At 36.6% G+C, this 25,065-nt stretch overlaps 4 protein-coding genes across 4 annotated transcripts in view; 1 reads left to right on the top strand and 3 right to left on the bottom strand.

The window, feature by feature from the left end:
• The window catches only part of LOC146634286 (NLR family CARD domain-containing protein 3-like), a 612,463-nt gene that overhangs the window by 49,299 nt on the left and 538,099 nt on the right, over positions 1–25,065 (top strand). The gene's annotated exons all lie outside the window — the stretch shown is intronic.
• LOC146634298 (collagen alpha-2(VIII) chain-like) lies at positions 1,276–11,188 on the bottom strand. Its single transcript, XM_085377265.1, has 4 exons — positions 11,169–11,188; positions 2,389–2,553; positions 1,972–2,099; positions 1,276–1,550 (listed from the first exon to the last, which is right to left on the bottom strand). The coding sequence occupies exons 1-4, from the start codon at positions 11,186–11,188 to the stop codon at positions 1,276–1,278; spliced, it is 588 nt and encodes a 195-aa protein (XP_085233391.1).
• Positions 12,261–23,329, bottom strand: LOC146634297 (calsequestrin-1-like). Its single transcript, XM_085377218.1, has 12 exons — positions 23,321–23,329; positions 18,569–18,601; positions 16,718–16,811; positions 16,282–16,382; positions 15,968–16,079; positions 15,783–15,856; positions 15,448–15,578; positions 14,908–14,953; positions 14,714–14,768; positions 14,288–14,388; positions 14,048–14,122; positions 12,261–13,338 (listed from the first exon to the last, which is right to left on the bottom strand). The coding sequence occupies exons 1-12, from the start codon at positions 23,327–23,329 to the stop codon at positions 13,015–13,017; spliced, it is 1,155 nt and encodes a 384-aa protein (XP_085233344.1). The 3' UTR covers positions 12,261–13,014.
• Positions 23,474–25,065, bottom strand: part of LOC146634296 (uncharacterized) — a 6,401-nt gene continuing 4,809 nt past the window's right edge. The window contains exon 8 of the mRNA XM_085377205.1: positions 23,474–23,586. Within this exon, the coding sequence (XP_085233331.1) occupies positions 23,474–23,586 (113 nt within the window). The remainder of the gene's footprint in view (positions 23,587–25,065) is intronic.

Here is a 25,065-nt window from a genome sequence, read left to right as displayed (position 1 = left end):
CTTTGGGCATTATTTGTGTTCAAATAAGTATAAATGCATATAGTTATCACAGTACTACTAACATGGTACTCCTGTCTGAAGACGAGCAGAAACAACCAGCTCTGTCTGATTTTACCACGTGCTCTTCACACTGCCTTAATGCTTAACCATTTGGATTAGAGGGGAAATTTGAATGGTTGCTGAAAGATGATATTATTTTAATTTTGTTATATTTTCAGCCAAAATTACAAAACAAATGTCCATCAGGTGTATTAAATGTTGACCAATAAATTGTTATTGTTTTTTTCAGAGACATACAAAAATCGTATTTCTGAAATGCTTCAGTTTCACATATTTTGCATACATGTATGCTGTTTCATACTCAGTGTATTAATATTTCTAATTGTCAATGCACTGTATTGTAAGCAAACACTGGCAGCATGACAGACGAAGATAAAATAATAAAGAATTTTAGTACATACTGTAAAGATACTTAGAAAATAAACCGCTGTTCATCATGTTTCATTGAAAGTAATGACTGAAACATCAAATAGTCTATCAGCAGTATCATTCAGTAAATGGTTTCAGTTTATTACCTCATGTGCTTCTTTATTGACTTTCCTGGCTGGAAATGTGTTTATAGTTATTCATATTTCAGCTTCTCTTTTGTTGTTTTATAATCATCTGTTAATCAATAGCATTTCTTAAACCTTTATTATCTGTTTGTGTCAAAGTATGCGTAATAAACAGTAAGTAATTACAGGGAAAGAACAGTGTGGAAATAACACATGTATTTGTAGTTTAGACATGTTTATTTGGGTTAGGTTAACATTAAGGAACATTTTAAAATGCATTATATAAGTGATAAAAAGGATTAAGACAAGCGAGAAATGTGTTACTATTGTTACAAAATGACACTTGTCACTTGTGAGGCGTAAGATTTCACACACATACTTCTGTTTACTTGCAGCTTTTTGTAGATTTACAGTCTGCATACTGTTTTTATTAATGCAATTTACACCACTCTTTTGCACAGTCTCAGTCTTACTTTTTGCTGTTCTTTAACTCAACCTCATATTTATTTATTTATTTATTTATTTTCTGTCTATCTAGTTATAAAATATAAAATAACACACAGATGACTAAAGCAGAAGAAAAGTTAAATTAAAGGTAAAAGAAAGAAACTAAAAGGCAGATACAATGAGCTCTCTCCTCACTGAAGAAGGGGAGAGAAGCATGGTTCCATTTGCTTTCCCTGAGCTTATGAGCCAGTAATAATTAGCTTCATTCAGTTTTTCATATTGGAGTAATTAAATACCCACTGAAAGTCGTATGATAGTTTGATCCCCAAACTTGTGAGTTTGGACCCAAGCACACATACACTTGATCTCCTGTCTGCATCTGCAGGAATACTGCATTTCCTCCATTTTTAGATCCATGTTTTTCTGGCTGGTCATGATGGGTCATGGCAATCAAATGATTGTTCATGTACAGTTTCAGTGCTCCGTTTCTTCCAGAATGATAAAAAATTGAAAAGTAGTAAATTCCTGTGACAGGTGCTATAAAGACTCCTGGGGAAAAAGAAGAATTCTGGTCACAGTTTGTAAATTAAAAGCAGAAAGTCAACATCGCAAATCAGCAATATACTTCAATACTACAGGGTGGGCCTTTTATATGGATACACCGTAATAACATGGGAATGGTTGGTGATATTAAAGTCCTGTTTGCGGCACATTAGTATATGTGAGGGGGCGAACTCCTCAAGATGGGTGGTGACCATGGTGGCCGTTTAGAAGTCGGCCATCTTGGATACAACTTTTGTTTTTTCAATAGGAAGAGGGCCATGTGACACATCAAACTTATTAAGTCAGCATACAATAGTACTTGTCATTTAACTTTTCAGTTAAATTGAAAAGTATATGTATATGTAAAATGATACTATCATTTTTTTCTAATTTATTTAGTTAACACAAACAATATTGCGAGTCGTACCTGTGTATTTATTATACGCATCTCCAATGTTTGTAATCACTCTTTTGAAGGCTAATGTAGTTTCTGTGTTGAAGGGTCCAATTGATATATCTCCTCTTCCTCCTGCTGCACTGAATATTACCTTTGTTCTTTCTGGAGAATTAAGAACAACATCATTAGTTCTAGTTTCAGTACCCCAAACCAAAATATGAGAATATGTTTTATCTCTTGCAGACATAATTATGACTTCTTTGACAAGAGACAGCATTCTGTCTTTTGACATTTATCTTGGATGAGTAATGTTTCATTGAAATTGATTATTTGTCCACAATTTTACCTTTGTATTGCAGCATCAAAATCTGTTTTTCACTGTCTTTCAGCCTGGTTACAGTGTCGTTCAGCCTGGTCTCACTCTCCTTCAGCCTAGTTTCACTGTACTCCAGCCTGGTTGTAGTTTCCTTAAGCCTGGTCTCACTGTCCTTAAGTCTGGCTTCCATAGATCTAACTTTTTCTGTCATGACTCCAAATTCTTTCAAGAAATTATAAATGTCAGGATGGCACAGCTGTGTTCCAGTAGCATTTTCACTATCACTCTGTGACAGACTCAAGCCACAGAACAGAAAAATAAACCATAAAGCGCTCATCGTCTAAGCTGAATCAGCATCACACAATCTTCAAACCTCTGATTAACATGGTTGATGCTCCTTTTATGCAGTTTAGTCTGTTAATCATTAACATATCAATAGACTTGTTTTTAAATCTTTTGTGTATCTGTGTAACTGCACAAGTTGAATCCAGATCAATAAGGAACTAGTACACTTACTGGCAAAACACTTTTAGTGTAGCTAAAAACTAATTGCTTCAAACGAGAGATCATTCCAAGAGATAAAGTCTAAACAGATTTTTTTATGAGAGAGTGTAAACATTGCCACCATTTAGTTGTATTTCTGCTGAACGGTCAAAGTTCTCCATCAACACCAGTTGCTGCATTGAATACAACCTTATTTTCTTCCTGTTATTGTGCCATTTTATTATTTTATTATCAGATTATTGCAGTTTTGAGCCTAGCCTCACTCCCAACTCATTACCTCAGGACTCTTTGATGTCACATTTTAAGGGCTTGAGTGCTCAATGTGCACATGTAAGTTTGGGAGCTGGGGTATATAAACACAAACCGTGATCTTTTATGATTTTGTTTTCACGTTTGCTTCTTTTAGCCTGGCCTCACTCCAAACTCATTAACTCAGGACTGTCACGTTTTGAGGTTCTGGATAGCCTTTACTATTTGTATTTGTGTTTGTGAACTAACTTATTTTAAACTATGAACTTTTCCTCAATCTAACAAATTAAATTTGGAGGCTAGTTGGCTCTATCCTACCGTATTATTTTCATTGTTTACTGTCATGGTGCCAAACTCTAAGATAAATAAACCGTCACTAAAAGTATGGTTGAAGTAAGTCAATGTGGCCTTGAGTTGTTATCAGTTTGTCAAAAATATACAAAAAAATGTAATATAAATAATTATACATGCAGGCAAGCAAAGTTTCAGCGTGGTATGTCTCAGTGGAGCTCTATTGCCAGATACCTCGTTGACCTTTGTGGGTGTAATGGCACCAAAAAGACATTTTTTGTAATTTAAGAATTTAAAATCTTAAAATTGAATTGAAATTGATAGAGACAATATAAATCACATATAAATCTTTTCACAAGAAAAGATGAATGAGCAGAGTAGTGTGACATCAGTTGCCACAACCTTAGAAATGTTCACACACTGAAAGATCATTAAGTTCAGAATGTCTTTTGCTATAGTAGACATCACCACATGCACCTGCAGCACTGACTCACCCTCCCAAGAGAAGGATCCCACAGCATTTATATGCTGCTATTATGTAGCTTCTCTAAAAAAGTGGAGTAGTGGAGAACTGGTGTGGAAATGCATTAATTTTGATGTTCCTTCCACCAGGCCAGCAAAAAAGAAAAAAAGGAACCCAGTAGGAGTTGAGATGCTTGGCAGATTAAATGTGCCCCAACTCAAAAAAGCCAAATTAATAGCCAAAAAGTTCATAGTTACCCACATCATAATTACGCTTTCTGGGATCAGGCATCATGAGAACAAAGGTCATGCTTGCAATTTGATATCAATTTGCTGTGATAACACTACATCTACTCTAGAATCAAAACCATTCACCTCAACAGTTAATTGATGTGTTGGGTGTGATTAGCTGAACATGGGGGCAGAAGTGTAAGAATCCCAGATGAAGGGTGGATTGATTGATGCGCATCTGGTGAGTGGTTCAGCTATTCTGAAAGTCTTTGCAGGACCTGTCTCACATGTTGAACATGTTCCTCCAAACTGTTAAAGAAAAGTCTACATGTCATCATGTCAGTATTGACGGCTGCCTTCCGCTCATGTGTTTCTTATTAGTACCAGGTGTTGCAGAGATTTGGCACTGGGTACTTTTGCTTCACAGTAATGTTAAGTCTTTGGTAGTTCATACAGTAAAGACATTTAGAGAGATACAGAAGGCAGGCAGGTAGTGGAAAGAGAAGCAGCTGGTAACAGAGCTATAATGCAGTTGCGTGGTTAATGGCGAGGAAGACAAAGTGCTACATACCTCAGCCAAGTCACAGTTTGGTACAGCAGTCAAATCTGGAGTTTCAACTGCTAGTGGACAAATGGCTCCCTCTACTGGAGGAAGAGCAGATGGCATAACATAGACCAACCAGAAACCTTTTTTGAAATTGTAGGTTTAGGAACCTTTACCCATTAATGCTAAGCAACCCAAAAGGTGCTACTGACTTAAAAGGCAAAAAAAAAAAAAAAAAATGAAGTGACACGTGATGGCTAGAGGACTAGCTGAATGAACTAGACTGTGCTGAGTGACCTGGACTAGGATTTTTTTCATTTCAGAATAATATTTCTAATAGCCCAGGAAGTTATTCTGTAGGGGATGTTAATCTGTTTCAGCACGCTGGACAGAAAGAAGGTCTAGGTTTCTGCATAAGCAACAAGGGCAAAAGGGCAATAAAGTAGGATTAGTGTGAAGTTAAGTCACTTACTGAGGTAAATTTTAGCTCAGAGGAAATTGACTCATTTTTAGAAGAGTTGTGGCTGAAAGCAGGTTCATCAGTGTCATGTTAAAAATTATGCAATTTTATTTTCAGAGACTAACACTTTGTCCTTTTGTGGTTGTTTAACTTTAGCATGATGTGGGACCATGAGAGTAAAAGCAAACTGTTTTAAAATTATATTCCAATTTATAATTTGCATTATACCATGAATGCTGCTGCACATTAAATAAATAATTCAAAATATTAGTATAATGCTATCACCATTGAGTTGTTTTTATAATATACAAAGTTTGATGCTGTTTGGAAATCTTACAATTGACTGTGATTTATGCATCTCTTTCAGTCAGTAGTGTTTTAGAGATTTGTCTGAACTGTACAGCTCAGGCAGCAGCTGTACTTTAATACTTATACTGTTTTTAATACCTATTCACTTATTCACAGATCAAAAACATATCAGTTGTAGCTGGAAGTTTGTGTTGTGGTGTCCATCAGCTGAATTTACTGTTCCTATAATGCAGTAGCCATTATTCAAAGCAACACAAGGGCTCTAACACAAGGAAAGGTGTGTAAACATGCCCGGACAGGTTTTTGATGGGGCTCCCACACAAATGCAAAGCAGAAGATGAAGCATTGCCAAATATGTTTCCAAACCAACTTCCTTCCAAGCCAAAGACTAGAAAATATGATGACCACTTGCCTTTCGCTTCATCTGCACAGCGGTGGTGCCAAGGTAGGTCTCCCCAACAGAATTTGTTTCCCCTGTGTCAGGAGCACACGCTGGGCTGTCCAAATCACGGACAAACACTATCCCACATTCTTGATTTTTAGTTCACAAACACTTCTTATAATGACCTATTACTCCAAAAAAATTTGGAGATGTTAGCTCTTTATACAGTAAAGTTACAGTGAAGATACACATAAGATTTTCAAAGATTTTCACACAAATTGGTGAACTTAAATCAAATCAGAAAAAATCAAAACACTCATATAAAATGAAGCTGATTAAAGGAGCACGTAGTACAACAACAACAAAAAAATCATACGACTAAGACAAAAACTGTGGTAATATTTTGTAAATATAATAATAAACCCAAATTCAAAGTGTAATTGTGTAACTTTATTAGCAGCATTTCAAAATAAGACACACAACTACAACACGGGAAAAGACCCAGGGAAACCGAGTTAACAATAAAAACCCTGAAAACCATAAATTTCCACCCGAGCCTCAACTCTCACGGCCCAGAACCAAACGACTCACAGACTGGCACCGGTCTGTGGCCCGGGGGACCACTGCTTTAGAGTATGTTAAGTTTTGAAAAAGATAAAAAATTAAAGACATTTATAATGAATAGACATTCCTGATAAATGTCTATAGCAATTATCCAACTGCAGATCAATAGAATGGATAAATAGCCATCAATACATTGAAAAATGGATGATTAATCCTTAATTAATGTTTCAGAGAACAAAGAAAATATACTTTTATAGGATTTGCACTTGTTTTTTTGAAAACCATCTGTTAATGGTGCTGTATGATACTGCAAATTTTGGTATCAATCTGATATCAAGTAAATGCAGGGCCATTGTTACCGATACCAGTAGCAATACTTATATATAGGTTAAGTACAAAGGCAGCTTATGTAGAGGAGAGCAGTGTGTGCATACATTTTAATGACCACTAAGTCACTCTGACTTTTACTTTCCATAACATTTAGCTTATACAACAAAACACACCTTTCAGCTTGTCATGAATTTCAAATTTTGGGTGTTTTTAGAGGCCTGGAAAGTCAATGTGCCTGTCTCTAAAGCACCTTGGGTCAACTTCTGGTTTTCAAATGTGCTCAAGGCCAGCGGTCCCCAACCGCCACAGGGGCGCAGAGCGGTACCGGTCCATGATTGTGAAATACTGGTCCGTGGCACAAAAAAGGTAGGGCACCGCTGCTCTGGGCTATTAAATAGAACAGACCTGAAAGACAACACAAACAGTTTCAGGTATTTTTCATAGAGCATATTTGAAATATACTGAGCACCATTCAGTGTACTGGACTTAAAGAAGGGCTTTTAAACATAAGGGGACCAGAATTCGACTCCAATCCGGCTCCATAGGATGGCTTTGGAAAATGTCTAGGAGAACATAAACTTTGGACTTTTAATTCTATTTATACAAGTTTTACAGCATATCTTACTAATGAATACCCCCCACCCTCATGACCATTCACATTTTAGCATTCAGTAACTTTACACATGTATCTCCTACAATGTAAACCCAAAGAGCAGAAAGATTTCTCTCATCTACTAAAACAGCATTCCTTTATCACTAAGAAAAACTGAGACATGTGGTTGAAACTGTTCTTCTTTGTCTCTTATGAAGCTATCTTATTGATTATATGTGTAGTTAAACTTCTTTACACTGACAGAAATTGGAGTTTCACTCAAGTGGGCTATGTATGACCCTCTATACCTCTGCTACATGGATGACATTAAGCTGTATGCCACGAGTGAGCAAGGTACTGACTCACTGATCCACAACACTAGGACAAGCTTCAGTAAGAGGATACAAACAAATTACAATAGAAACAAAGTACACTAGTATCATTCCAATTGCAATAACAGTTTTGATATCAATGCTGTCAGTATTTGGATCTGCCCACCTCTATCAGTTATCACACAGCATCTTGTAAGTAAAAAAAAAAAGATTAGCATATCCCTTGTTTTACTTACCAAAGATATGAAATATAACAGTCATGATGGTTTAATTATGTTTTATTAAAAGTGAAAGTGGAAAGAACATCCTGGAATTGTTTGGATTTTTTATAGCCATGTATAATAATTTATATTAAATGCTGTCCTCACTGCTATCAAAAAACAGCTTTATAACTAGCATTTATAATTGCAATATTAATTCAATCTTAATTAACACTTGGAACACACTAGTCTGAATTCAAAGAAGCAATAACAAATAACTTTAGCATGTGAGACTTTAATATTTTCTACCCACAGTCACAGAAATGGCAAGTCTGGTGGCTTTACTGTATTACAATCCCCTCTTTTCATCTCTGTTTTAATCTCAGTTACTGTAACATTGGCTTGCCCACAGTTGGCAGATTCTATTTTTTTTATATTTTGTCACACTGAAGACACTTGTAGGTGAAAATGTAATGTACTTACACCTTTCTTTTTTTCCCTGATGACTGAAAGTGCTTTTACTACAATTCACATAACCTATACATTCATACAACACTTTATTTGACTCACTCCTAAAACTAAACTATAGGAGGAACCTGAAGGGCTGTGACTGTGGAGAATGGCAAGGATTTAAACCACTCCACCACCATGTCACTCGATTAAAGATGTCTCCCCTTTGTGTCAGGGCAGCATTTCTCAAGGCATCTTATGACCTCTGACCTCTTGATCACTCCCATGTCATTTTTTGCTATTTTTTCCCTTTTGACCTCCGTCACCACTGTTCCAAAGAAAATACACACAGATATGATATGCACAGTTTCAAGATTCCCTGATATCACTGTTTGGTGGATCTAATATAAATGTCAAGTCACATTTGACCCCAGACAGCCTCAGTGTTCAACATGGTTTTATTGTTTGTTTGTTGTTGTTTTTTACAGATCCTTTTAGGAAAACTGACCAAATTTCAGATTAAAAGAATGAAAATTAAGTTAATTAAATTAAATTAATTAAATTAAATTAAATTAAATTAAATGATATTTTTAAGCAGTCAAATATTAAAACTGGAAAAAAATGTCCCTATGAGAATATAAGGGTTAAGTAAAAATCTACGTCTGAGTAGCTACTGAGTATTATGCTACACTTCACTCGAGAGGAACAATAAAAATTAAGTAAAACTGAAAAATCAGTAAGTAAAAGAGATCTACAACTGCAACTCTGTAAGCTTAAGGGCAAAGTGGGAAACCAGTTTGCGAGGAGTTTAGCTTTTGTTTCATTCTGATCCTTACATCCAATTTCAACTGGTCTTCTTGACCAGTCTACATTCCTAAATGTAATGAATTAATGCCATGTGATTGGCTGATTAGACATTTAAATGTGCAGCTGAACAAGTGTACCTAATAATCCTCTGTGTGTTCATGATTTAAATACTTAAAGAATAAACAACAGAGAAAAAACACTTTTTTTCTCCTTTTCACTTTAAAAAATGTTTACTTTAAAGATGTACATGTCCCTATAAAGATGGTTTAAAAAGTGTCTTTTTATGAGATTTGCAATAACATACATTTCAAATGCTACTAAACCTGAAAGGTAAATACCAGCTACCTTGAAACAAGATGACACACAAGGCAACCAAGCAGCACAATCAGCTCAGGGCAACAAAACCCTTCTTATCCCAAAAACTTAAGCCTTGACACAACACTTACTGTACTCAGATAACTTGCAATATATGGCCTCAAATTTGAATCGGATAAACAGTTCTCGAAAGTGAAGGACAGACACGCAGAGGCAGAGACATAGATCCCTTCATTCATTCATTAGTGACACAGCCCTAGAAAACTAGATTACCTGAAACAGTCGCGACATAGATAGAGCTGGAAAAAGCGATATCTGGACGAAAAAGATCAAATTATTAATTGGTGTATGTTTTGTAATCAGAATCAGAATCAGAATACTTTATTGATCCCTGGGGGAAATTATTATGTAAGTACAGTTAACTGATGTGGCTCATATCAGGAGTTTCTAAGCTGACAGCGTATATAACGTTATAACTTTCATCTTCCACTTCCCCATCCTCCATATCTATCTGCAGAACTGGTGTGGATAGGATCAGGAAAATGAGTCTTGGATATCAAAGCCAGATCTTATATGTTAAAAATTACCAGACAATCTTTAAACAAACTGAACACTATAAGAATCTGGTTTAATGTTTATTTGTTAGGTTTGGTGCAGTGTTGAAGTATATTACATAATATGATTAAAATATTTTGACTTTCTCTAAAAAAAGACCAAGGCTGTATCTTCGTGCACCAGTGGTATAAGTAAGCCGAAGATAAAATGTTATTTCACATAACAGTGATAAGAAATGACGGCAGTGTCTACAATCAGTTCAGTTCGTAGCACTGGCCCTTTCTGGCATATCTACACCGATGACTTGGAACAAACACTGAAAGAAGGTCTAGGCTAAACTATGAGAGATGCACAATGGTAACCGTAAACTGGGGACCGTCTGAAAAGCCTTTCAGTTTTTTGGTTATTAAACTCTTGACTCTTCTCTCACCCTATTCACAGTTTCTCATTGTGTTTTACTTCTGCTCAATCTATTAGGAGTTAAGAATCTTATATAGTGCTTCTTCTTCAGTTCCAAATCCCCTTATTTATGAGGGATCAAATAATAACATCTGATCTAAATTTTACATTTGGTTAAAATATTATTTTAGCTTAACTACTTTCATGGAGAGTATCCAATACCCAGTAGCACAGGACCTCTGCTGCAGACCTTTCCCCTACTTTGCCTTACCGTATATAAACACTTTGCCAGTCACTCTGCTCCACACTGAATTACCTTGACATCTATGAAATCGGGTTTAGTAAATAGTTAATTCAGTTTAAAGTGAGATTTGTCAAATGGGAGCAGTTGGGAATATGACATGTATAGAAATAAAATAACGTAATAATTTGAATTGTGAACTGCTGTAGATTTTTGGACAGGCTGTGATCAGCCTGATCCTTCTGATTTTGACTGTGGATCAACCAAATTGGGGTCTGATCCTGGTCGTGTCAGGAACATTAGCTGCTGTAAAAAAGCTGTCAAATCAAACATGCATAGCTACCCGCTGTGGTCACCTCTGTATGAATACATGAGCTGTCATAACTGCTTCAAATCCCGTAGCCAAGTCAGTATACATAAACTTCATATTGCTTACTGCTAACCTTTGCTTAACCTCGTAGTAACCATTTATTTATTCACCATTCATCGTAGCCTATTACTTGGAATTTGATCAAAATGCTGTAAACTGTCTACTTTAGCCAGTACTTGAAACATTTAAAATATCCCGTATATCACAAATTTAATTTGATGTACATTTGTTGTATAGATTAAAAAAAATCTAACAAGAATTAGAACATAACATTTCAGCTTTAAATTTCCAGTTCATCAAAGACAACTTACCAGCAGCCCTTACCTCTTAATATCTTCTTTCATCTTGCCCTTCTGTCCTCTCATTCGACTTTTCTCTAAGAGTGAAGTTGTAACACTCACATTAAGATCTTACTGTAACTGTGTCCACACAATGAATCTAGTAGCTTCACTGGCTGTGGTACCCTGACATTCCCTAACTGTTGTTTTGGCAACAATACGAGGAGCTGAAGGAGTTCTCAGAATCTGCACTACCAGGTACCTTTGTCCTTTTATCAGCAAGACCTGGAATCTACATTCCAGTTATTAGAGCCATTTCAGAGAATTCCACAAGTTATACGGTGCACTTACTACAAAGCATTTCTACTGTCTCCATTATTACTATATAGTAATATAGTAGTTGTATGCTACATGAAGAATTAATTTAACCTCTGCTTTTTGCAGCAGGCCTACATAATGAAAAAAACCCAAGCCTACTGTTTATTTTTTCCAATGTTTCTGAATTTCTTTAAGTTGTCCAACTGCACTAACACACACAGCTACAATTACCCAGAACTAGATAGAATGGAATAGAATAGCCCTTTATTGTCATTGTACATGTAAAATGAAATTGAGGGTGCACCACACCAACTGTGTAGGAATAAAATATAAATAGTAAGATCCTACAGTGTTTACTATCTTCTGAGTCTCTTCCAAAAACATCTTGTCAACCCTTTTCTAGCTATGACAAGTTGCTTTCTCTCACTTTTGATTTTCCTTAGTAATTTATGTCACGCTATTTCACTTTGCATTTGTGTCTGGCAGCAGCTGTTGCACCAGCTCAAAATACCAGTGATTAGAAACAGTACCGACCTTTGTACCTGTTGTGAGTCAGTTACTAACACCAGCTTGTAATTCAACAAACGCTCTCTTCACCATGTCAGTAAATAAAAAAAGTTATTTCTTTTTGTTTTGATTTGATTTTCTTTGAGAAAGTGTTAACATTCCTATTTAGGTTGGAATACCTTGAATATTTAGGATACTGGTTAGTCTGAGAGAAAGATGGTGTTTTTATTGTTAAACATCACAATGACATCATGTTCAGATTCCACTAAATAAAAGCAATTCTTTTTTCCATTTATCAGTGCCATCATTGATTTCTATATCTATTTACCACTAGTTTGTTATTTTGAAACATTATACATGCTGTTTATAAATCTAAAGCAAAGAGTGTCCTGTTATTTTGTCTTAGATGTAACTGAATAAATTTAACTAAAGTATTAACAAGCAAACCTAAAACAAACCCCATTATATTTCTTGCAGACCAAACACGGAGTTTTGTATTCAGCATTGCAACAAGCATTTAAATATGAAAGATTAACCTAATTCTTCTGCTAATTCTAACTGCTCAAACTTAGTGTACATAAACTTCACAGGACTGCAACAATCTTAAGACTGTCGAGTATCTTTACCTTTATTTTCTTTAAAAACTTTACAAGAAAGTGTTTCTTGTCCTCAAGTAGAAAACATGTCATTAGAAACAGGCTTACAGTATACTAGAGAAAATGAGAAATGGGTGAACCACAGTCTATTACATTACATTACAACATTAAGTTGACTCTATACTCACATTCACTGTGAACATTTTGAGTCATTAGTTTTATGCAGTCAAAGGGCATACAGTAAATACTGTAACATTTTAATCTGCAACCTGTTCATCAGCAAAGACAGTAATTTCTGAAAATCTCCTTTTCTAACTGACATTATAAAGTTCCCCGTAAGGTCATAACATTTGTCCCCAGTAGGAAACCTGTGGGTGTGTTCCCCACATGATGATAGAAAAAACTGGCACTACATTTGTGTTCTGTCACTAGAGGCTTAATCATAGTGAAGTTAAACATAGTAGAAAACATTTATTCGTCATCATCGTCATCATCGTCGTCGTCATCATCATCATCTTCATCATCATCATCATCGTCATCATTATCATCGTCATCATCGTCATCGTCATCATCGTCGTCATCGTCGTCATCATCGTCATCATCATCGTCATCGTCGTCGTCATCGTCGTCATCATCGTCATCATCATCGTCATCATCGTCATCATCATCTTCGTCATCTTCATCGTCGTCATCTGGATCAATCTTTCCAGACAGAACATCCTCGATCCACTTTTCGAGCTCATCGGCTGTTGGCATGTCTTCGTCGTCATCCATTTCCATCCAAACGCTGTCAGCCTGCCAGTGACAGACATTTATATATTCAAAAGAAAAATTCACATTTATGCACATGGGCCCTGCATGGCGACTCATTTCCTTTAGGACAATATAACAGTTGTGTGTTAATGGCATGTGCTCGCCACACACATTAGACAATAAAGGAAACAGAAAGTCTTCCCTTTCTTTCATATAGATTGCCTTCAGGGTTCATTTGACTACTTGTTAACAGTTGCTGGATGGGCAAGTTTCCCTCTCCTTTAACTTGTTACTTGATCTCCTCTACTACCCTCAACCCTGTTTGGTCATTAACGAGTGCCAGGAAGTGAATCAAAATGGCAAATTTAGAAACCATGAAACTAAACAAAGAGCTTACTATTAAGCTCCATTAAGAATCTGATTCAGCGAAGGCCTCATCAGGACTGTTGTATATGTGTCACATTTGATACATTTTGTTAGACAATAACAATTATAGTTACTTTAAGAAAAGTTACTGTCAAAGTGCTTTAATCTTTCAGAGACTGTTTGGCAATGGCACCAACAAATAGACCATGGTGACGAGCAAATATTGTTAAACAATTAAAAATGAGCCTGGATGGATGATTAGTTACACATGAATTTTAGGGTTTTTCCCTCTTTTGATTATCAAAGCATAAGGTAATGACCATTTGAGTATCTCATGCTGTACAGATAGCCTGTTTTTTTATGGGTTAGCTGAAAGTTTTCTTACATCCTCAACATCAACTACACCAATCTGAGGAGAAGAGAGGTCAATGCGGAAGGTTTTCTCCCAGTATGGAACCAGCTGAAAAGAGAAACAGAAAAAAGGAAAAGAAAAGAAAGCATTAAATGGAGACTCTTTTTTTTTTTTAAATCATTAGGGTAATTTTTATCCTGTAGGTAGACTACATCATGAACACAAATAATTTCCAATGTAGTAGATATGCACTTTAACTGAGAAAATTCATACCAGAGGGAAGTTATCAGGATCAATCCAGATGATGCTGAGGTTAGGGTTATCAGTGTTATCACGTGCCACTTCCTTGAGAATCTCCAGGAATTCAAAGCCATCTAGAGATAAAGAAAGGTCAGCTATTGTACCAGTGATACTGGAGTATGGGGTTCATATATGAACTTCGCACTGATTTAATTCACGAGCCATTTCCTCCCATCCACCCTGTGCTGGTGTGTTGGATAAGAAAAAAGGTGCTCTGGTGTCTGAACAGAGCTCTGCCAGCTGCAGCCACTAACCCAAGCCCTCATCCCAGGTTTCCACCTCTTAGCCAACGCCCTAGCCTCTTCTTTCTTATCACTGGCTCATCTCTTTTACAGCCTCTGCCTCAGTGTGTCCACATCGGTTCACCTGTTTAGTTCTAACACTAAGGCAGAAAATCACCTGGATCATCCTCCTCAGCAAAGGCAACAATGTGTTCTCCGTCAATGTCATCCTCCTGCAAGTGCAAAAGAGGTTCATGAAAGCAATTTGAATATTTATGCTCTAAAATAACAACACAAGTAACTCTGAATATGATAAGTTGAATGTTTTGGAGGTTTGTTTTTTTTATTACAAAGCAATCTCAGATCTCTTACCCAGATCTCATACATGCTGTAAGGCTCAAGTTTCCTCAGAGTGGGCCTGAAACATAAAACAATGTTAAAGTTTATAAACACAAAACAGTTTTTTTTAGTATAACATAAAAATGACGAGAGTATTTTGTCATATATCACTTATATGAATAAGATGATGCTATATTGAAACATGACCACCACCATTATTGTAATTACATTAAAAACTGTAATTGTTTGACATTTAAAATGTTTATGTTTATGGTTAACAATGGACTTTTGCAAAAGATCATGCATATTCTATCATAACAATTGCTTTAAAAGTTACTATCAACAACAGTACAGTGCAGGAGAGTAATAGGAGCGACCACTAGATGGAACTGCTAGATTAGTGTTCAGCATGAGGACAAAACTACATTATACTACATATAAAACGACACACACACACATGGACTTTACTGCTATAATAATATGTCTTGGTCCTCTCTGAGAAACCCAATCTAAAATGTTGGAAACACACAAACAGCCACATATATCCTTAAGCTCTTTATGTCAGTATCCCACCTATCATGCTGCTCAATGAATTCAACAATCTCAGACTCGATGTAGGGCTTTCCTGGAATAGGCATAGGTTCATCCATAAATGGCTCATAGAAATCAACCTCATTGATCTTCAGTTTCAGCTTCTTGGCAATCTGAAAGAAAAGAAAAAAACAATGAACTAAGGTAGAAATAAAGTAGCACAGCAGTGATTTTTAAATGTTTTAGGCACTTGATACAAAGTAAATGCATACTATAAAATATACGGTACCAAGCTCAATTATATAACCTTAAAATTTGAAATTAAAATTGTTAAAATGTCCCAACATAATAGAAATACTCAATCAGGCAGTTTAAACCTTGGGCTCAAATGTGGCATAGAATTTGACGAAAGGGTGGAACTCCTCAGCAGCATCGTTATACTCAGTGAAATCTGCATGGTAAAAACAAAAGGAAAAAAAATTTCCACATGGAAAAAAAAAGCAGTATTAATTGCTTAGGGTCTTTTTGAGACTCAGCCTTTAAGTCTTAATTTTTAACATACGAGAAGATCTTTCACTCTTGAAGTAGCCGACAAGCCTGATGACCTCATCCATGTTGTAGAAACCCTTAAGCTCACGGTCGTTGCCAATGATCTCCACGGGGTCTTCAATCACCTGACAAAACAACAATGAAATGATGGAACTGTAAGTTCAGTTTATTAGCATCTTAAAGTTGGATGGAAAAAAATTAATTTAGCAATCCTTTTAAAAGATAATACAACTGAAACATGCATGCACAGCAGATGTATCGTAAGAGGTCTGAAGTTACCAACGGTTGAATTTAAACATCCTTAATGAATGACAAGAATTTGCTTACATCATAAAGAAACTCAACCAGGGTGTCGGCGGCTAGCTCTCCATCATACTCAATAATCTCGTTATCGGCAAAGATGTAGATACTCTCCACTTCATCAAGACCTGGTGCAAGAAAAGTGTTTCATTATAATAATATTTAATTTCATAGATTTTTAAATCACATTTATTTTTGCTCTGGTGTAGCAATACTGTCAGTTATTCAATAGTGCAATACTGTGTACCATGTTTTAGGTATTATTAGGTGCTGTAACATAACTAAAACATTTCATTAACAAAAAAAAGAATCAACTGAATCAATTTGATGAGAGCCTTTTTTTCTGTACATAAAGTGACAGCATAAAGAAAGGCTGTGAAAAAAGTGGGAAACAGTGGGATTTCATAGATTTGCATTGATCCAAAGACCCTTAATTTTCCAGCAATGTTTCTGTCATGCTCACCAAGCTTTTTGGCAACAGCGGCATCCTTCTTTTCATCCACCAAGCCAAACCCAATGTCCTCATCATCAAAATCATCCAGAACTTGGGCTGCAAGCTATATAAAGGGATAAAGACAAAAAGAAATGAGTTGAGCATGTGGATGGGAAAAAAGCAAATAAAGTGAATGTTGTGTGAATCTACTGCCATACCTAAGCTGATTATGCCTCAGTCTGATATTTGTGATTCATTGCTCTGACAATGGTGGGCATTTTTTAATCCCTGAACACCATTGAAAACAGATTTTTGATTTCATTTACACAAGTAAACCCTTGGCATTTCATCTCATTTTCAAGGCTTAAAGGCCAAAGCTTTGGATTGCTGCCTTGCACTTTCTCAATCTCAGTGAAACCAAAGCCAACAATTGACAGCCCTCATAGCTGGCAAGAGAAGAGGAATGGCAGCAAGCTTTCCAGAAGAACAAGAGGGGCAGAACTTGAGCCAACTACGTCAAGGATAAGAGACGTCGCAACAGGTGTGATGGAAATAAGAGCAGCTCATATTTACTGAACATATACATGCACATACATATTTAAACAAACTGTAAACATACATCTTATTCTTTCTCTTCACACAAGTTCAGAAACCATTTCAAACATATACACTTTTCCATTTGTACTCACTTCTTATTTTTTATTACATACATTACATTACATACATAACATGACGATCGACCATTTAAATATAAGGTTGCACTATGAAGTGAGTCAAAAGCATAATACAGCAGCCTGCAAAGCATCATTGCAAAATGGGTAGCATTCATAAGTGACAAAATTCTCCAAAGCACCAGCAGTAAGAGCCGTAAACTGTGGAAAGCATCTCCTGCTTCACTTTAGAGACAATCTTTAGTGCCATCCATTCTTTTGGTTTCCCAAGTTCAGACTGAGTAGCTTATGTCTGAGTTGTCTTTTTTTTTTCAAGGCTAATTTCTCCCAAATCAGTAAAAACAAAAACACTTATGCACTCTTTCTTAGTCTATGGATACTAAGAGTTTTCAAAGTAGCTTCCACAAGTGGGATTATCCCAGAACAAAACCTCCATAGCACCGCATCATGTTTTTGCCACTTTATTTTACACAATTTATACTGAGAGGATATTGTTATAAATATTGAAGAAAAGCAGCATGGTTAGCTTTAGCTATATTAGCTTTAGCAGTTTTCCAGGCATTAATCTAGGCTAAACTAGCCACCTGCTAGCAAAACATGATAGAATTGGTACTGGGCTTTATCTGTTTGAAAGTAATTATCATCTCAAAATGCTTTTTTTTCTTTAAGAAATAAATGTATTTGACATATTCTCCACCAATGAACAATTGAAACAATTTGTGTTAAATAAAACCTCACCTGCACGCTTCACTGCACCTGCATGCTGTTTTCTAACTATTTTGAGGTACAGCTCATTAGTTTTAATTTTAATGTGTCTTCACAAAAAAATACTATAAAGAGTTGTATGAAAAATTAAACAACATTATTTTTTTAATGATTTGGGTGAAGTAGTCCCTTGTTGCCGATGGTTGCATTGCTGTATAGATAAATAGGCAGGAGGATGGATGGACATGTTAGAGTTTAATGAACAGATCAAGCTTTTAAATGAGTATACACTTACTTTTCAGAAACGTGAAGTTAAACTTGCACAGCCCAAGCTGCTGCTGCTGCTGCTGGACTTTTTTTGGTCTGTGGTGCATGTTGTAACGTCACATGATCAGTCAACGAGTAGAAGAATTGGAACAATCAGCAGATACTTCAGCAGCAGAGAAATCCTTATTTCACAGCCCAGCTTTGAAACACTTGACACAAGAGGCAGACCTTAACATACCTGATAGATAAATGCTGCTTGACTTGTGATCAACTGCAAGAAGAAGTAATGCTTTAGGGGAATGCACAGTGTCTTGATTTACAGCAAATTGGAAAGGCCCTCACTGCACACAGAAGGCTTACACTGATCTTATTCAAAGGACTATCATGACCTAAGGACTTCATGCACAAATGTACTCCAAGTACTGAAATACTGACCCTGCAAATTAAAAAAAAAAATAACTAAGTGGAACTACTACATTCAATTATTGAATGGTTTATTTTATTCCATTCCAAGTGGCAACCTCTGGAGTTGAAAAAGTCCAAAAGTGCACAAAACTAGTTCCTCGAGGTAACTACACACTCTACTTTCCATTCCAGATATACACTATATGGACAAAAGTACTTGTCCACCTACATATTACGCCTACATGGAAATATATGCCATGACAGTGCATGCTACAATGTTAATGCCAGAAGAGGTTTGCAACTCTGCAGTTATATGAATCAGCAGAGTCTTGGTATATAGATACTATGCACTTCAGCACTCAGTGACCCTGCTTTGTAACTTCCTTACAGCTTCCACTCTTACCACTCTTTACCATCTGGCAGACGTTACAGGAGTCTGTCTGCTCAGACTACAAAACTTAAAAACCGTTTTTACCACCAAGCCATACGACACCTCAACCACAACACTTAAACACACACAACACAGTCCACAGTACTTTGAACAAGGGGAGAGAACAGGTAAAATGTTGGCACACAGGGTTAAGCAGATAAAATCTAGTAACCTTATACCATCTATTTTTGATCCTAGTAATAATAATAAGTTGACTACTAGTAAAAAAGAAATAAATGATATTTTTACTAAATATTATCAGGAGCTGTACACTTCTAATGGACTGGTGGAGGAACAGAGGCTGTCAGATTTCTTCTCTTCTATTAAAATTCCCAGCCTGTCGGAAGATCAAAGAAGTATATTAGAAGGTAAGATTACATTAATTGAAGTTAAGCAGGCAATCGGCAGCCTTAGAGTGGGTAAATCTCCAGGTAATGATGGATTTCCATCAGATTTTTATAAGGTGTTTGTGGACGAACTAGCTCCAAGACTACTGTCGGTATATCAAGATGCGTTTCAAAGAGGGAGACTACCGTTTAGTATGCGATCGGCAGTGATCACGTTATTACATAAAAAAGGGAAAGACCCACAGCATTGTGGGAATTATCGCCCAATTTCATTAATTAATGTGGATGAAAAAATTATTTCTAAGATATTAGCTTTTAGGCTTGAAAAAGTTCTTCCGTATTTGGTGCATAGGGATCAGGTCGGTTTTGTGAAAAATAGAAGCTCTGCGGATAATCTACGTAGGTTATTGCATATACTCTGGAAGAGCAGGACTAAGCTAGACCCTGTCGTTGCCTTCTCTTTGGACGCAGAGAAAGCTTTTGATAAAGTTGAGTATCCTTTTCTGTTTCATACCTTGAAGAGATTTGGTTTTGGTCCCTTTTTTAGGCAGTGGATTCAGGTGGTATACACAGATCCAATGGCTACAGTTATTACCAATGGGATAATGTCACCCTCATTTTCGTTAAGTCGGGGTACTAGACAAGGTTCACCCTTATCACCTCTCATTTTTGCTCTGTTTTTGGAGCCTTTAGCCATAGCTTTACGTGAATGTAAGAAAATTAGAGGGGTGGATTTGGGTCAAGAAGAACATAAAACTTTTTTGTATGCAGATGATATTTTACTGATTTCAACTAACCCAGAACAGGCCGTTCCTGCAATTTCCTCAATTATTGATTCTTTCTCTGTAATCTCTGGATACACTATAAATTGGTCTAAGTCTGAAGCTATGCCTATTTCTAAATTGTGTCCGCCTGTTATGAGGAGTTCATGGCATTTCAAGTGGAAGCCCGAGGGTCTGACTTATTTGGGGATTAAATTGACCCCTGGTTTAGACAACATAATGAAAGTAAATATTTCCCCAGTGATTCAAAACATCCGTTCGCTGTTGCAGAATTGGGTTAAAATAAATCTGTCCCTTTTGGGCAGAATTAATTTGGTGAAGATGATTATTGCCCCTAAACTTCAGTACTTTCTTCACATGTTACCGATAGCAGTCCCACATAATTTGCTAAAGCTTTATAATACATGTGTAGAGGGTTTTGTGTGGGCAGGTAAAAAGCCATTGTTCAATCGGTCTAAATTATATGCTGCTAAAGAGAGTGGTGGGTTGGCATTGTCTAAGATGGTCTGGTATCATTACGCTTTCTCCCTCTCTCAGTTAGTTAAGATATATAATTCCTCTACTGATAAGCCATCATGGGTTGGGATTGAGGAAAGTCTTGTGGCCCCTTCGTCTTTAGAGGCCTTCCTTACTCAGAAGGGTAGGCCAGTACCGTTTAAAGATCCAGTACTGTCTTTCATGCAAGAGACCTGGCTTAGAGCTCACCAATATACCAACAGCAGCCCTTATCTCACCGCTAGAGCCTCTATTTGGTATAATAAGAAAGTATTAATAGGGAAGAAACCGGTCTGGTGGGAGGCCTGGGCTAGGACAGGTATTAATCAGATGGGGGACCTATTTGGGCAGACTGGCATGAAATCGTTTGCAGAAATCAGACGAGAATTCAATTTGGATCCAAGGGAAATTTGGAGGTTTTTTCAAATAAGACATTGTATTAAAGCCATTTTGAAAAATAATCTAGACCCTCCATCTAGTGTTCAGAAGATGTTTGCAACCCCTGACAATAACAGAATCAGGGCATCTAAATTTTATGGGAGCTTCAGAGAGGCACATGCTCCCAGTTTGGGGGGACTGAGGCGGTGTTGGGAGAAAGATCTGGGTATCCAGATCTTAGAGGACAGTTGGAAGATGCTGATCTCATCATGGTATGTTTGCTCACCTGAAACACAGTCTCAACTTATCCAGTACAAGTTGCTTCACAGAAACTATTGGACACCCAGTAAATTAGTCAGGTTGAAGCTCGCAGATAAGGACATTTGTTGGAAATGTCAGCAGGAAGTCGGGACTCTAGTTCATATGTTGTATACATGTCGGAAAAATGATTATTTGTGGGATGGGATCATCAACTTGGTGAATGATATTTTTAAACTTAATCTTTCTAAATCTCCAGCTATATGCGTCCTGGGCCTACTACCTGACGATAACATTCTCTCAAAAAAACAGAGATTGTGGATGCGTCTGGCTTTTATAACTGGTTGCAGGGTAATTCTTAGGCATTGGAAGTCATCCAGCCCCTGTTCTTTCAAGGAATGGACCGAACAAATGTCTAGGATGGCATCATATGAACGGGTTATGTATAGAATGAAGGGAAGAGAAGATATTTTTGAGCAGGTTTGGGGTCCCTTTTTGCGGTACATTGACAATGTCTCTTAGACATTATGATAAATGGTCTCTTAGAGGGATATTTCATGTGTCATTGGTATTTTGGTTGTTGTCTTTTTTTTTTTTTTTTTTTTTTTTTTTTTTTTGCACCAGGGGGTTTTACCCTTATTCGTTTTTGTTTTTGCTGATGTTTTCCAGGAGGCGGTGTATTATTTTGTTTCTCCTGGGTTTTATTTATTTTATTTATTTATTTATTTATGTAATTTTTTTTTTTTTTTTTTTTTTTTTTTTTTTTTTTGTTTGTTAGTGTGTTGTTTGTTTGCTTGTCTTAGTTTGTTTGTTTGTTTAGAAATGGACAGAGAACTGACAGTATGATTATTGCAGTTGTATATTTATTTATTAATGTTTCTGTCCATCCAAAAATATTAATAAAAAAAAAATAATAAATAAAAAAAAAAAAAAAACAGTCCACAGGACGCACTCAGAAGCTACCTTGCAGCTTCACAAGTACTCTGTTTAATCTGCACTGGTCACTCCACTTTATTGTTATTAATATTTATATTTAAAAAGTGCAATACTGTAATTTTCTGCTGCTTATTCCTGTGCAATATCCCATCTGCCCTCCCGTCATATTTCTTTTCAAGATTTTCTTATTTAATCACTAGTGTACATATATTTATATTTATAGACACATATATATTTAGTTATCTTTTCTCTTTTACCACGTCTCTCTAATATTTTGCTCTTTACTATTTTCCTATTTTATTTTATTTTATTATATTTTATTATATTTTCATCTACTGTACCATGCTGCTGAGTGACTGCTGCTCGTCAAACACATTTCATTGCAATGTTGACCCTGTGCTAACTTGCATATGAAAAAAATAAAACTGAAAACTGAAAATCTGAAAATCTTGAATAAAACAGCTTACAGTTGATTGTGGAATATCTAAGAGGAAAGACATTTTAAGAACTGATTTTTTGTGAATCCTACATTTAAATTCAATTACTTCTGGTTCCAAAAATGCCAACATGCCAAACGTGTGGCTTAAAAATAGTAAGTCACAAATTAGTGGTGGCATCTGATGTTTTTTTATTTGAGAAATTTCTGTTTGAGGATAATACAATATTACATTTTACTTTTTTTATTCAAATATAGAGTTTTATAAGGCAATTCGAATTAAAGTAGCTTTAATAAACAACAGTATCAGAAGCCATTTATCACAAGAGGCCCTGAAGTATAATAGATTATATTCTGGGTGCTTGCTGTGGGGAGAGAAGGCAGGTAGAGATGATAAATCGAAGAAGCTGATGAATAGAGGATGATGCACAAAAAGTAAAGATTTACTTCAATCATCCAATCCAATCAAGCTGACCAGCTTTGTCTTCAGGGTCTCATTTCTTTTCTAGTGTCAAGATCACACCTTTTCCATCTTGAGATATATATGTATTTTTTATATATCTCACCTCACTTCACCCCTACTTATCTGTTCCCTTGCTATCATCCAACCCATGCTGAAATCTGAGTGCGCGAAGCCAAGTTAGAGGTCAGCAGCGTAATTACTTGGCTCCATCTGCTAATGCCCAGTCACAGTCAGCTTGTCACGTGATCCCGATGAGGAAGAGCACCAAGGTGAGCTGTCAAAAACATGCTCTGGCTCCCTGCTGCGCTTGGCTGTGGCATCAAATGCTGAGAAATGATTGAGAGCATAGACTGTACAGTGCAATAGGGGATCACATTTCGTCCAATATACAACTGTCCACTGCCTACTAGGCTAACCTGCTAGCATCATCAGTGTGAGTGGAAGATGTTTGTACTACTGAGAAACCCTTGTAAAACTGCATCAGTTGTACATAATGCAAAACTCAACTGCACAAATTTAGCATCAAAGCTTATATATGCATTCATGAAATTATTTCCTATTTCACAAGAAATTTGTAAATACTCATTTGTGTCAAAAGCAGCCAATGGTGGTTTGGGCATCTGGCTAGGATCCCATTGGAGGGTTTCCAGAAATGCCCAGGTGGAAGCAGACCCTGGAGCAGACGGAGAACTCGCCAGAGAAATAGATATCTCATCTGACCTCAGCATCCCCCACAAGAAGGAACTGGAAAATTTTGCTGACATCTCAATCAATCAATCAATCAAGGCTTTATTCGCCACGTGCAGGTTGCCCTGCAGTGAAATAGGACCCCAGCCCCCCCCCAACCTTACACACACAACACAGACATCACATGGGGATACAGGTCGGAGATCGGTAGCGTTACAGAAAAAAAACACAGAAATATACACTACAATGGGAAAGTACAAGAGGAAAAAAAGAGACCTCTACTCATGCTGGGCTCCTGGGAGGACAGCATGAGAACAGGAAACAAAACAAAAAAAACTCCTCTGCACAAAAAAAGCACATAAATGTCCACAGCACAACATTATGGAACACGTGACAAGCCACAGGGTCGGGTGGGGGGTGAGGAGTAATCCGAAGCAAACACAGCAGCCATCCTGCCCAGCGCTACCATTCCAGCGCGGGCTTAGACCCACCATGTTCCCAAGAGGGAACAAGTATTGAAGGCGTTTGGAAAGGGAGGGGGGATGAGTGTGTGCATATCAGTGTATATGTATGTGTGTGCTTGTCCAGACACTTCAGATATATCGCTAAAACAATTCAAGACACAAATTAGAAGAATATAATTATATTAATATGAATGCCTTCCATCAATACACCAACACTATATGCACAGCATCTATCGAGACAGACATCCATTCTTTCAGTTATTTCCATTTTTACTTATTTTTCTAAGTTTCGCTATAATAAGTTTCAATGGAGGATCTTCAAAATGATAGTGGTAAAATTATATTAAAAATAAGCCACCCACTAAATCAGAATCACACATCTTCACCTACTAATAGCTAGGTGGAGTTATGTCCTCTATTATCTGATAAAAAAGTGTGTTGAATTGATTTATTATAGTTTTGAGAGGTGGATGCAAAACAGTTTAGTGTCAGATCTATATTCTTTCACCTTGTTTAAACAAAGTATTTAGCAAACGTCAGACATGTTATATGAAAACTGAGTCTTTCTTGAGATCTTTTATAATGTCCACCTTTATATTTCAAGAGAAAAACAAGGTGTTGTTTGTCATGCTGAAAGTTCACCATGCATAACTG

This window comes from Diplotaxodon limnothrissa, linkage group LG3 (genome assembly GCF_057381915.1).
Source record: "Diplotaxodon limnothrissa isolate DT_005_m linkage group LG3, D_limnothrissa_male_GT1.1, whole genome shotgun sequence".
In the NCBI taxonomy this organism is placed as follows: Eukaryota; Metazoa; Chordata; class Actinopteri; order Cichliformes; family Cichlidae; genus Diplotaxodon; species Diplotaxodon limnothrissa.
This window is presented reverse-complemented; position numbering and strand designations above follow the sequence as displayed.

Coding starts and splice junctions, on each gene's coding strand:
- LOC146634298 (XM_085377265.1), bottom strand. CDS start 11,188: ATGAAAGAAGATATTAAGAG. Junction 2,554..11,168: donor ATGAAAGAAGATATTAAGAG/GTAAGGGCTGCT, acceptor CTGTGGCTTGAG/TCTGTCACAGAGTGATAGTG. Junction 1,551..1,971: donor TGCGTATAATAAATACACAG/GTACGACTCGCA, acceptor CTTTTTCCCCAG/GAGTCTTTATAGCACCTGTC.
- LOC146634297 (XM_085377218.1), bottom strand. Junction 15,857..15,967: donor CAAGAGTGAAAGATCTTCTC/GTATGTTAAAAA, acceptor TTTACCATGCAG/ATTTCACTGAGTATAACGAT. Junction 14,769..14,907: donor ACAGCATGTATGAGATCTGG/GTAAGAGATCTG, acceptor TTGCACTTGCAG/GAGGATGACATTGACGGAGA.